Genomic DNA, 13684 nt, shown 5'->3' on the forward strand with positions numbered 1-13684 from the left:
ACAAGTGGCAGCAGTGGAGATATATTGTAAATAAACACCCATAGAAGATAGTTTTGCATCAGGAAAAACTACTTCCAGGAATGAGAAGCCCCAGATTTTACTACCAGCATTTTACCTTTTTCTGAACCTCTCAAGTTTTTGCTTTCAGCAATATATATACAGCATATATAACTCATACAATACACAAGATTATATTCTGCTGTTGGTGGGAAACTGAAACAAAACAGAGGCAGCATGCAGAAAAACTGCTTGATTTTACTGCATTGTATCAAGCCCCACCTGTATTTTCAGAGAACAGCTAACCCAAAAAGATAAAATATTTGGATTTACAACCTGGGACTTTTATCTAAACAAGAAAAAAAATATTTAAGCAGCCTTAAAATTTGAACCAAAGGTTCAGTTTCACCTACTGATAATAAAATAAAATGAACTCAACTTGGATAGCCACTTTATAATTATCATGAACAGAAACAACTGATTTATTTTTTTTTTCAGAGGACTAATCAGCAAAACATTTAATGAAAGGTGCAAAGATTAGAATGAAAACATTCATCTATACTAACTAGGTGTAAAACCAAGATCCAGCTGTTTCACTGAGAATTTGTCAACAGTCAAAGAGAACACTATTGTTCTTTTCTTTATTCTTCAAATATATGCATTCCGTACTTCTCATTTTCCATCTCCAATGTTATAATTATTCAATTCAGAGACACACTACCATAAGGAAACTGCCTTTTTTCCTTTTTCTTTTTTTTTTTTTCTTTTTTTTTTTCTCCTTTTTTTTTTTTTTTTTTTTTTGGGGGGGGGGAAGAGTTACCATTTGAAGAATTAGCAACACATTACCTATCATGAAAAGGAACAACTGCCATAAATTCTGCCATGAAACTTCAGTGGGTTGTAATGGGAGGGGGAAAGCAAAAACTAAAGCTGTAAAACCTTGCATCTCTCACACACTTTGCATGTCACAAGCAAATGAGGATAAAAATACATAGCATGCAACACAATGGCCTCAGCAGTACTTGCATTTGTTCACACAGTTCAACTCCCTTGTTCTAACTACACTGGAACAGGTTTTAAGTATGTTTTGGGAAGGGGGGGGGAGTTAGCCTATCATAAAAGTATTCCTCAGCCATTGTATAACCCTCTTCCCACTTATTGTCAAGGAAGATGCACTTATCTGAGACTCAGAATACACTATCAACAACATGGATATCCAAAACATGCTTCCAAATTCCCACTTAAGTAATACCATCTTCTGGGTGCAATGTCCTCTGCACAAATCACACTGTAATCTTACGGTATTCTTCATTCAGCTTTTCATTCAGAAAGCTGCTTAGTGTACCATGTTAAAGAGTTTAATACCAAAAGTAATAGTTACCTAACCATAGCCTGATTTTTACAAGCATTCAGAAAGAATAAAATCCAATTAAATATGCTGAATTTCTGAATAGTTTCTCAGGGTCATTTTTTTAATATAACATTACTAAAAACTTTCATAACCTGTAACTAACTGACTCCCTTCCATCCATTACTTTTAAAATGTAAATCATTGCAATTGAAAATCTCTCCATGCCTTGAGCACACAACGAAAGCAACAAACAAGTATTACCAGTAGACACAGCATAGCTGTGAAACCCAAAATGTGTTTTAGACACCAAGAGAAAGACAGCTAAGGAAAAGAGTCCCAAAAAACAGGTTTAGAACAATGTCTCTCACTTGTTTCCACTTGTCAGAAAGACCAAACACAGTAAAAATCACTCATAATTAGCTAAGCTATTGATAAAAAGAAAAAAATAAAATAGTGGCTCTTTGTGGAAATTCCCACCATTAGGGTGGGAAATGGCAAATGGTCAGACAAATGGCTGAATAAGTAATGCTAATAGAGGCAATCAGAAATGTATGTTGCATTAATACTAATTGAGGAAAAGAAGCAAAAGAATGAGTTTTAGGATCTATAGCAATCTCATAATTTGAGGGGAGACACTTGTATCCATTCTATCATCTGGCAAAAAAAACCAAACTCATGTTTCTTAAGAGGCTGCCAAACAATGCAACTAAAAATAGAACAGGGTAGCACAAGCATTCCCAAAATTTTCCTGTGTCAAGCTTCACATTCTACAGAGTTGCACTGCAGAAGGTTCTTAGTTCTATACTAATGTAGAATCAACACACACATCTAAGAGGGAACAATTCCATGCATAGATACTTCCAATAAACAAAATATTTATTGGCTTATGAAAGCCATTTCACCAAAAAGATTGTTCAACACTCCTCTTCAAAAGTAAACTACATTTATTTGATTTTGGAACTATACATCCTGAACATATCCAGGAGTTTAGATTCAGGTAACATACTAGAGCTTTAAACAAGCTTGTCTTCCCAAGCAAACAGGTTTTACTGGTATCAACTATTACCACCTTGTACTAATCATGGTTCAAGACTGAGGCACATAATCTAAACACATGAGCTTAAGTAAGCTCGCAATTTTGTCAAAAGGAAGTTGCTACATCCACAGACAAGTTTATCTGTACCAAAAAAAATTAGAATGCAGAAGCTGAAGATCACCATAAAAACGGCTTTTCCCTGCAGGAAAACTGAGACCACTTTAATAATGCATTTGGAAACCCAATACTAAAATTGTTCTTAGACTATTCTCATGTAGTATGCAGTTATTTTATTGTCCTTATATCTTCTTCTCATAAAACTAAATATTCTCTTACAGAATTTCTCCTTCTGCATCTCAAATTCAGTGCTTTGAAGCGATGCATCCTAATGTTACTGCCTCTGTAACTCATTTTTAGGTGCATACATGGAAACTTACCCCAGATTAACAGATCTATATGGACAAACTCCAAGTCATCTATTTATGAGGTTTACAAGTAAAAGAGGTTTTGACTATATAGCTGCCTCCACACAACACCACTTTGTCAAATAACGTTTCACCAGTGGAGGCAGGTGTATCATCACAAAAGCAATAACCAGGTCAAATTCGATCAGAGTACCAGCTTGGAAGGGACCTCAAAGATCATCTGGTCCAACCTTTCTCGGCAAAATCACGGTCTAAACAAGATGACCCAGCACCCTGTCCAGTCAAACCTTAAAAGCATCCGATGTTCGGGAATCCACCACTTCACTGGGGAGATTATTCCATTCTCATCATGAAAAACTGTCCTCTTGCCTCCAATCAGGATCTCACCAGGAGTAACTTGTACCCATTACCCTTTGTCTTTTCCATGTGATTCCTTGCAAAAAGGAAGTCTCCATCTTCTTTGTAGCCACCCTCTAAATTCTGGAACATGGTAATAAGGTCTCCCCTGAGCGTTCTTTTCTCAAGGCCAAATAAAACCAGTTAGCTCAGCCTTTCCTCATATGGCAGGCTTCCCAGTCCTTTGATCATCTCTGTGGCCCTTCTCTGTACCCTCTCAGGCCTGTCCACATCTTTTCTGTGTAGCAGGGACCAAATTATTATAGAATGGATGCAGTGTTTCATATTATTATAATATTAGATAACTTGCTGGCTTTGTTCATCAATGTTTGGTATACCCCCAAGAGGGAGAATGAAAATAATTTAAACAAAATCTAAAAATATACCCAAGATACATATATCCATTTTCTATCTCAGAAGCATAAAAGATGCCACTATGTAAAAGTTGACATCAAAGCCTTGTATACCACTCATAACACAAGCCCCAATATTTAAATGTATTCACTACATCAGTAGTCTTCTGTCTCTCTGGGGAACAAAGATGACAGTTGACTAAAAGGGCACCTTACTCAAACATGAAGCTTTCCATAACATATGACTAGCCCAAGTGGTTGGTCTATAAGGGTCCCTGAAAGATATAGCTGCCACAAGCAGTATCTGTTTGGTTCTGGAAGGCTACCTGATGGAAATAAGTTTTTCCTGTTTAGAGGCTGTTAACACTAATGGCAAGACAACAGTTAAGGCAGAAAGGTGAATGCTGACATTGGTCACACAGTAACTAACAAGGATGACAAACCATCCTGGATGTGACCAATACAAAATCTAGTTTTGGATCTCTGTTCTGGCAAGCTCAGCCTCTGGAAATTAAGAGTGCCTTTCCTTACCTCCTCTGGCTCTGTATAAATACTACACCCTACCTTTATATAAACATTAAAAATTAAGTAGAATTTTGGAAAGCATGTCTAAAATGTATAGCTTCAAAACCACAGAAGGGCTAGAAAAAATGTAACACAGAGATTCACAAAAAATAAGGATTCACTATTGACAATCCTTATTCCAAAAAGCAGTCTTAAATCCTTCAGCTATTCATGAAGCAATGAAGTCAACCCAAAAAACTATCAGACTGGGTACCTCAAACCACTCCCCAAAGACTGAGCAGTCTATACGTTACAGCTAATTACCAGTCATTTTCTACCTAATAGAAAAGTACCTGCAAAGGCCACAGAAAGAAAGAACAAAGAAACTTAAAGACTGAGAAAACAGAACTGCAGCCATTTTAACTGTATAGTCCGAGTTAACAGCATGAGGATTTAATAACATTATCCAAATTGAAGCTTCTCCCTGAAACAATGACTTCCTAGGAAGTAAAGCACAACACCAAGAAGCCACCCATAGCAGCATGTCCAAAGGAAACCAACTCCAGTGCCTCCACACATGCTTAATAGCAAGATTCTGGGGGTGTTACGAGGAAAAAAGCTTATTATCCATATATTCACTAAAAACTGCTACACATGACTTACTGATATCAACAGTTCCACTGTTGGTAAGTCAACTTCTCTGAAACAGCTCCATACATCTCTTGCATAGCCCTATACCGCCTTTGACCTCCAGAGAGAGAGAAGATGCAAACTTTGTTTTCACAAATTAAAACTCTTCTGTTCTTGTACCCAAGGAATGAGCTTGTAATATGCCACAGAATCATGACATCTATCTCCAGCATATTTTAAAACAGATCAGCCATGATTGTAACAGTCCAAGAATCAGTCAAATAATTAAGTGCTGTAAATTACTACAAAATATTTATCAAACTGTAACAAAGGGTAACAGCAAGCACAAACTTTCAAAGAAGTATTTTCCCCCAATTTGAGTTTTATCTCCCATGCAGAAGCTGCAAATTGAAGGCAGCAGAGGCTATGTGGCATTTCCAGTGCCTTTGATTTAGCAACTTTAATGTTTTGCAATGACCAAAACCAGAGCTCATATATTAAGTAGTTGCAACAGTTTACTGTAAAGGGAGAATGAGTTATAATAGGGAAGACAGTAATACATATAGTGTGTAAGAACAAAGGAACAGCCATGCTGGATCAGAACAAAGGATCATCTAGGCCAGAACACTTCTGCAGCAGTCAAAAGCTAACGTCTTGGGAAAAGTGCAAGAACAGACAATAGCAGTTATTTCCCAAAACATTCTTCCAATCTCCAGCAAACTGACAGTTCAAACACTTTCCCAGACAGAAATATTGCCTTCATATTTAACAACTTTTCTTTCCTGTTCGTTTGTCAAGTTGCCACTTAAACTTCGTTAAATTTTTAGTATTTCTTGAAGCAAGACAGTATGAACATCAATGCTTATTTACATTTTGGATGAAGAACCTGCAGCCCTTGTACTGAAGATAACAATGAAAAATGATTAAAATTAACTTATATTGCATAAATGCTGTTATTGTTACCAAAAAAATGAAAGGGAGGAGTATAAAAGCTTTTATCACACAGAAGGGGCTTGGCTTACAGATGATGGAATTTTAAAAGCACCTTAGGAATTTTATGAAGCTGACATATGGGCACACCTAAAAATACAAGTAAACTTTCTCAGAAAAATCTGAGAGAAAAAACAAAACAAAGTTCAGGGCTTCAGGGCATTTAGGGAAAGGTGGGTTGATCTTTTGGGGTGTTTTTCCCTCTTTAGAAGACCAAAACAGGAAAAAGAAGGTGACTAATTATTTCTAATCAGTAACTCAATGTTCATTATGCCAAAGAAGTGTATCTGAAACTCTTATTCAGCTGAAACTTTTAATTACCTTTATTATACAAACACGTAGAAATACAACTAGAAGTCATACCTGGATCTATTCTAACCATGGCACTGTACCGCCTGAACACAGCTGACTGCAAAAAGGCAAACCACCTGTGGGTTTTCCTCACTTCTCTGGGATCTGAAGCCAACAAAACCATTTCTCTTTTCTCAGGAGTTTAAAGTATTCTTACTGTTCTTACCATAATATAACACTCATTTTAAAGCAGGTTAATAAAAATCTGTTCTACACAGTTATTTCACACAGTTAGAAGCACACAGAAAAGCTAGGGCAAAAAACAGCTTTTCTGGTTCTCTAACTTCAGAAATAGAGAAAAACACAAGCAAGCCAGAAGCAGCTTACCACCAAAACATTTTAAGTGGGGAAAGGAAAAAAACATTTAATCAGTACTCATTTTAGTATTTTATTGTTAAAGATTACCTTAAAACTGGCTGCCACCACATATCCAACAGCTTGATGTACAGTATTACTGTGTTTTGCAGCTTCATCCCTTAAGATTTTCTCTGCCAGCCTACATTTCTCGAGCTTTTTGGTCCAACACACTCCTAACATGCTTCAAAACACATTACAGTTCAGCTAGCATCCTTACCATAAATTTATAAACACAGTACTTCGTTATTAAAAAAGCAGCATCCATAAAGAAGTTACAGAAGCTTACCAAAGCCTTGAAATGCAGGCCAGTCTGAAAATCAAGGTCATATACACTTACTCTGAACCAGCCTTGCAGAACCTCATGCATTACAAACAAGCATTCTCCCCAGGCCACTTCTATAAAACATCAAGAAGGTAGACAACATATTCTCAGTTTAGTAATGATGCACCTTCATGTCATACTCTCAAACTCCTATCTACACAAAGCCCTTAAACCAAGGACTGATAAACTTTGAGTCCAAACTTATTTGCATGCACAGAAATTTAGGTCAAAACCCAACCCTGTTTTTATTCAGGTTACAACATGCCCACTTTGCAGCAGACAGCGAATCTCAGGTTTTGACAGCCTTCCAGCACCATCCTACATTTCCTCCACAGTTTTTCATTCCTTTGGCTCACTCCCTACCCACTCACTTTTTATGCATCACTCCTCAAACACTGATCAGATTATGTTGTTCAGGCAGAAATACATTAATCCTTCATTCCTCTGCCCTATTTACACACTACCCTGCTCATGCCAAACAGCATTAATAAAGCATTGTCCCTATATGGGATTTTGGGGGGGTTAAGAAGTTACTCTTGTTCACCCCAGGATACTGACTGCTGTCTTGTGTAAGTTCAGCAAAGAATGCAGGAGAAAGCTGCATAACTTGTCACTGACACTGCTTACACCGTTTGTTGCAGAAGATAGTAGGTGGTGAGGAGGGATCACACTACAGAAAAAGAAAAGATAGTCCCGTGATTTAAGCAATGTAATTATAACCCAGAGAACTAAGCTCTATTCCTCCCTCTCCTTCATAATAAGAAGTCCTAAACCATAACCTTTGTCTTATTTAAGCAGCTGTCACACATTGTATGCACCTTACTTTTTGAACATTTATCTGCAAGCAAAGTCAAAGACAATCATGTACTGAAAACAGACCATTTCTATATACTCTGACAGAATGGAAATGGACACAGACATCTTGAGCTCGGTGCAGAAAATTAGCAGGTAGTATTCGTATTTCTGACAGACTTTATGCCTCTACCTGTCAGCAGGTCTTTACTTTGGTGTTTGGTTTTTTGTTTCTTTTGGTTTTTTTTACACTGTTACAAGTTCACACCTAATAAACTCTAATACAATAAAAATTCATGAGAAAAGTAACACTGTCTTGAACAAAAAGATTTGACTTAAACTCCCAAATTATGTGGGCTAACAAAACCCCTGAATAGCTACCCATTTAGTACAGCTAACAGCATTACAAACTAAATAACAAACGAAGTCAATAAAAAACACAGGCCCTTAGAGAGATCATGCAGGGACACACATAAGCAGTACATGCATATTGTTGGAATAATCTTTATCCTGTCACTTCTGAGGAGCTATAAATCTGACTTTTTAGTTCTGAAGTATTACAGATTTCAAAGCTGGTAGATAGTCACCTTGGTTCTAACATGTCTCAAAAGGATAAAAAAAATGCAACATTAATCTAGCCCTAGCCAAACCAAGAAACCTTTACTTCTCTGTCTCTGGCAGTCTGCTCATGTTTGGAATGTGAACTTGAACACTCACCACTAGTACCTACAGAGCGATAAATTATTAAGCAGTTCAGAGTGAGGGCCTACATACTCTATTTGGCAACCAGCAATATGCTTGGGCATATAAATCATGCTACACCCAAGCATGTAAGATTTTAAATTCAAATCCTAAGATTACGGGGGGGGGGTTATAAAAAAAAAGATTCACGACTTAAAATCCTGACTCATGGAAAAATGAACCAGAGCAGATCAATACTTAAACCAAATGTAGCACAAAAACTTTCAATCCAGGAGATAAAGTAAGAAAAACTCTACATGTCATTCATAAGTTCTTCTTTCAGAGGTTTGGGCAGGGGAGTTTCTAATAAGGTGCGGGAAACATTAGAAAAACAACACACTGATACTAATAACCTTAATGTTTTTCTGGCAGTAGTTTGCATTTGGACTAAGGAAAACGGGGCAGGGGGGGCGCAGAAGCCATCTCAGTCACCAGAAAACCACACCAGTTATTTCAGAAATATAGTTACAAGGCAGAACCAGCAAATTCCATCGCATAAGAACAGCAGCTTACCAACTCTCGGAGCCAAACACCCACCTCACCAGCCAGCACCACTGAGATGGGCGCTGCAGCAGGCGCTGAAGGTCAGCGTTTTCAGGCCCTGTTTCTATGTATGCTTCCCCTCACCACGTCAACATAACGGGACCGAAAATCGCCCATCAAGACACACTTCGCTTCGTGAATTAGAACACCGAGAACTCCTGGACGGGGAGAGAGGGGGGCAAACCACGCACCCCTCCGCTCCGCACACTTGCGGCAAAGCTGAGGCTGCCGAGGAAGGGACGGGAGGGAGGGATGCACCAGGCGGGGGGGGGGGGGGGGGGGGGGGGGCTCGCTAGGCATTACGCGAGGTGCCGGCAGCACGTTTCGTTTCCAGGGGTTACGGAATCCCGCTCCTTTGCCCCCGGGGCCGGGTGGGAGCGAAGAGGCGTTTGCGCCCCTCGCCCCTACCCTCCGCCCCAGGGAACCCCCTCACCGACCGCACCGCGCCCCTTCAGGCCGCCCCCACCCCCCCGATTCCCACTGGCGGGGAGAGCCGGTGGAGGCCCATCCCCCGCTCCCGCCGCCCCCGGGGTGCGTGTCCGCCCCTGCCCTTGGGGCTCGTCCCTCCCGCCGCCGGGGCGGTGCGGGGCAGGCAGCCGGTCCTCACCTGCATCCCCGGCAGGCCCGTCTGCACCGGGGAGTGCGCCATGGCGGCGGCGGCAGGGGCGGCGGGGGAGAGGGAGCCGGGTCTCCTCAGGCGGCCCCAGGGGACAGGGCTTAGCTCATCTCCACGCTCTCCCTCACGCAGACACGCAGTCCTCCTCCTCCTCCTCCTCCGCGCCCTTCCCCCGGGCGAGCAGCGCCTGTGCGCCGGCGGTGGGAAAGGGGCCGTCCCAAGCTCGGGCTCCAGGCCCCCGTCACGGATGCAACGGTGGCCGCCTCATCTCTCCTCCTCCTCCTCCTTCTCCTCCCCCGGCCGCGCGCGCAGAGCGGCCGCTGGCGACGCGGGGCCCAGCCGGCGACAAGATGACAAACCTGAGGGGGGAGGAGGAGGGGCGGCCGCGCGTGCGCCCGCCCGCCCCGCCTCTCCCACCCGGCTACCTGCACGCGCTGCCCCGCCGGGTCGCCTCCCCCCGCCGCCATCGGCTTCGGCCGGCGGGGAGGGGGCGGGGGGACGGGAGGCGCCGAGCGCTGCCGGGCCGTGCGTACCGCGGGGTGCGGAGACCCGCCCGGCCGGGCCCGAGTCCCCCAAGCACCGCTGGCAGGGCCGGCTCCCGGTCGCCGGGCTTGCATCGCACTCGGGATAGCGGGAGGGGAGGCGGCGGGGCCCGCGCCCCGGCCCCGGGAGTTCGGCTGGCTGTCGCCCCTCGCCCTTTCGGCGGCGGCAGCCCGCAGGGCCGGGCCTGCCTCTCCTCGCTGGCAGCCCGCGTGAGGAACGGCGCCTCGGCTGCCGGCGAGGCAGAACAGGTGAAGCGAGGCGAGCATCGGGTTCGGAGGCTGCTCGCTTAAAACGGGGAAGCCGGGGTGAGGCGGCAGACCGAGTGGGCAGAAACCCGAGACCTGTTGTGGCATGTCCCCTTCCTGCCTCCCCTTGGCTCGGGCGGTGTAAGAAAGGTCAGGGTAACGCCGCGGCTCCCCTGAGGTGTATGGTTTCAGGAAGCACTTGACTTCCTGTCAGAAGCTGCGAACGAAAATGGCAGTTAGGGGGTCGCGGTGCCTCCGAAATGGAGGGAGAGCGGGGCAGCCCCCGGGCTTCCCCCGCGCCAGAGGCCAGCCCCGGGCCCACGCAGGGCCCCCGCGAACTTGGTGGTGTGCTGGCCGTGTTTGGCCTGTTAGCTCCATCGCACATCCCCAGTGCACCAGGGAATGCCCTGAGAGTCTCTTCTTCCCCCCCCCCCCCCCCCCCCCCCCCCCCCCGCCCCTACAAAAAGCTAGGCGGCTTCATGAGTGTTAAAATCATTGGAGCCTGGCGGCCAGTGGGCCTGAAACCCGCAGGACAGTGGTTCTCTGTCTTTTCAAGTGAATTAAAGAAAAAGATGAGCATCCACCGCTGCATAAATTAACATACCAGTAGGTAATTCACTAGAGAGTTTGTGCAAATGTCTCAACTGCAGGAAAAAACTTTAAAAGATAAAATGGTCTCACTGATTTGTAGTTGGTATGCCCACTGAAGGTTTTCCTCTAGTTACAATACTCTTCGTTGTCTAATACAGGCTGAACTAGCACTACACGATCTTGTTTTCCTGAAACTTGTAGAAACATATATGCCTGTTAGGATTTCTGCCCCTCGGTCAAATTTGAGTAAAATTGGCAAACAGCTTTATGCAGGCATGTATGTGTACACATGTGCATCTACACACACTGATTGTTTCCCTGAAAACTAAGTATACCAGCTCTTGACTATAATGAAATACAGAAAGGATGACGGATAGAAATTGTGTAGAAAATTGAACTAGTGGAATTCTTTTCTTAATTGTTCATGAAGGAGTAGCTAGTTTCATGAATGCTGGGATGGAGTTTAAATTATGGGGTTTTTTTATTTTCAGGAAATAAAATGTTTCTACTGTTTACTGGTATGCAATTTTCTAAGAAATGTAAAAGCTTTCATTTGAGTTTTACCTCAGTCAAAAGCCAAATGACAGTCGCAAGGATCGCTATAAAAACTTTCTGTTTGGATTGTTTTCTAAAGCATTTTTGCAGTCGTCTTTTTTAAAAAAGCAGAGGTTTAGTGTCTGCATGGTTGTTCCACTGTTTGCAGTAAATTTTTTTAGCTTGCTAGGAAGAAAGTCAGTGGGCTACAAGTGAACCTTTTGCTTTGTCCCATGAATACCATTGAGCTTTCACTACCTCACCTAATATTAAAAATTCTCATGGAGAAAATGTCAAGTTTACCATTGCCTGTGCAGCTTTATTTTTGCTCTTTTCTATATAGTCATTTTGATACAGATTTTATCATCTGCTTTACTTTTCTGCAATTGCACATTTAGTGCAGAGTGAAAATAAAAAAGGTCTAAACCTAAGTTTTATCTTTTGTCTTATGAAAGGTATAAAGCTATTATTTTCTGTCCATTAGTATATTCTTTGGGACTTAAATAGTTTTCATAAGGAACGTATACTTGATTTGCTAGAGTTGTTTATGCTTTATTTTGCTAATTCCCTTTCTACATTTAGTTTGTAGATTCTCTAGCTCAAGGTGCACAAGCACAAAAAAGTTCCCATATGCCAGCTTCTCTGAAGTAACTTTCCCCATATAAGCTCCTAGCCTAGGGCCACTGTGAGGTCTTTCTCTGGCTTGTATGCTGTTGCTGAGTAAAGATCATGGATTTATTTCATCTCCGGGTTTCAAAGTTCTGCGTTACGTGTTCAACAACAGACTGTGCCTGAAAAAGAAATTTTTTTAGCCAGTGGAATAAGCTCTATGAGCGGATTTACTTGTTAAATGCAGGAAAAGAAAGGAGCAGATTTGAAACTCTATGTCATAAACCAGATACTAGTCTAAGTTCTAATGAGTTCTAATTCTCTTTATCTAAAATATCATCTAGAAGATGAATTCTCTAATGAGTCTAGTTCTAATGAGATCAGAACAATGTATTATAATGTCTGATTTCTGTCAGCTTCTGTATCTTACTTTCTGAAAGACTTCCAGTTTCTCCCCTGGACTTCAAGAAATTTTATCCAGGATAGTTTTGAATGTAACCTTAAAATAATGAATGTGTTTCTGTTTGCTGTCAGTTTTGTAAATGCTAATCTTTCAGTCTAAATTTCAGCTCCATCCCCACAGACTAACAGAAACCTTGCAAATTTTCCTCTCCTTTTCTCAAACTTTTCTGAGAAAATACGATTTTTTGTATTGTACTCCAAAGAAAGGCTACTCTTGCAGAAATCTTTTATTAAAAATAGAATGATTACATGTTATAATAGCCTGCCATCCCAGTGCAATGACATGACAGACTTCAAAATAAACGGTTCTTAACATTTAATTGGTTTCCTGTTGTATCATTTTGAAGACAGATGTTTCCAGCATGCAAAGATTCGATTTATTTTGTGTGTAGACTTCTCAATACCTGCTTTGCTTTCAATTTAAAATGATACTTTGAATATGCAAAGATTTTCTGCTTTGCTGGTTATATAACAAAAAGGGTTTTTTTAAAATTACATAATGGTAGTCACTGTGAAGTTCTGTTTGTGAACCACCTGTGAAGAAAAAACATTACTGACCAACATCAAAACTTCTCAAATGAGCAATGTAAGACCATTGCACTAGAAAGTTAGCTCTTCTAGAATCTATAAAATATACCATAAATAAATAAATAATCCTGTCTTTAAATAAATACACTACAGAAAAAACACCCTGGGTTGTAACAGGTGGGGCATTTGTCTACAGAATATAGCACGTGAGAAATGTAATGGTGAATAAGTAGCAGGCACAAATTTACCTGGGGAAGAGAGAAGAGCGAGGAGGCTGAATTCATGGCAATATTGCTTGCAGTAAGGTATGGCTGTGAGATTATCCAGACTCCCACGCTGGTAGGGTTGAGTTTGTCCGTCTTGTATGGCAGCAGGGGTATCCTGCCAGCCTTGGCCTGAGGGCTGTAGAGCAACTAATCAAACCACAGTACCATACTGTTCACTGCTCAGCTTGTTACTGGATTTTTTTTCTCGCTTCCTTATCATCTTTATCCACCACTAACTTTTGTCTTTCTTGTTTCCTTCTTCTGCACTTTGTTGACTGATCAATTTTTTAGTAAACCATTTTAACAACCTGTATAAAAATGTGTCATTTCTCTCTTAACTGTATATATTAGGTTCCTAGCCTTACCCTTTTTTTAATTAGCCTGAATGTCTGTGAAATCAGAATTAAATTTTCAGTAGTTTGTCAGTAAGGCTTCATTTTGAATACTTGCATTTCAAATGTATGACACTTGCCTGTATCATATAATGCAAAGCAGCTTTAAC

The 13684-nt window shown here is 41.7% G+C and overlaps 1 protein-coding gene across 1 annotated transcript in view; it reads right to left on the minus strand.

Moving 5' to 3' along the window:
- The window catches only part of STK24 (serine/threonine kinase 24), a 64696-nt gene extending 54930 nt beyond the window's left edge, over positions 1-9766 (minus strand). Inside the window, exon 1 of the mRNA XM_040584426.1 lies at positions 9396-9766. Coding sequence (XP_040440360.1) covers positions 9396-9437 — 42 coding nt within the window. The 5' untranslated portion in view covers positions 9438-9766. The remainder of the gene's footprint in view (positions 1-9395) is intronic.
- Positions 9767-13684: the final 3918 nt, after the last annotated feature.

Source organism: Falco naumanni, chromosome 2 (genome assembly GCF_017639655.2).
Source record: "Falco naumanni isolate bFalNau1 chromosome 2, bFalNau1.pat, whole genome shotgun sequence".
Lineage (NCBI taxonomy): Eukaryota > Metazoa > Chordata > Aves > Falconiformes > Falconidae > Falco > Falco naumanni.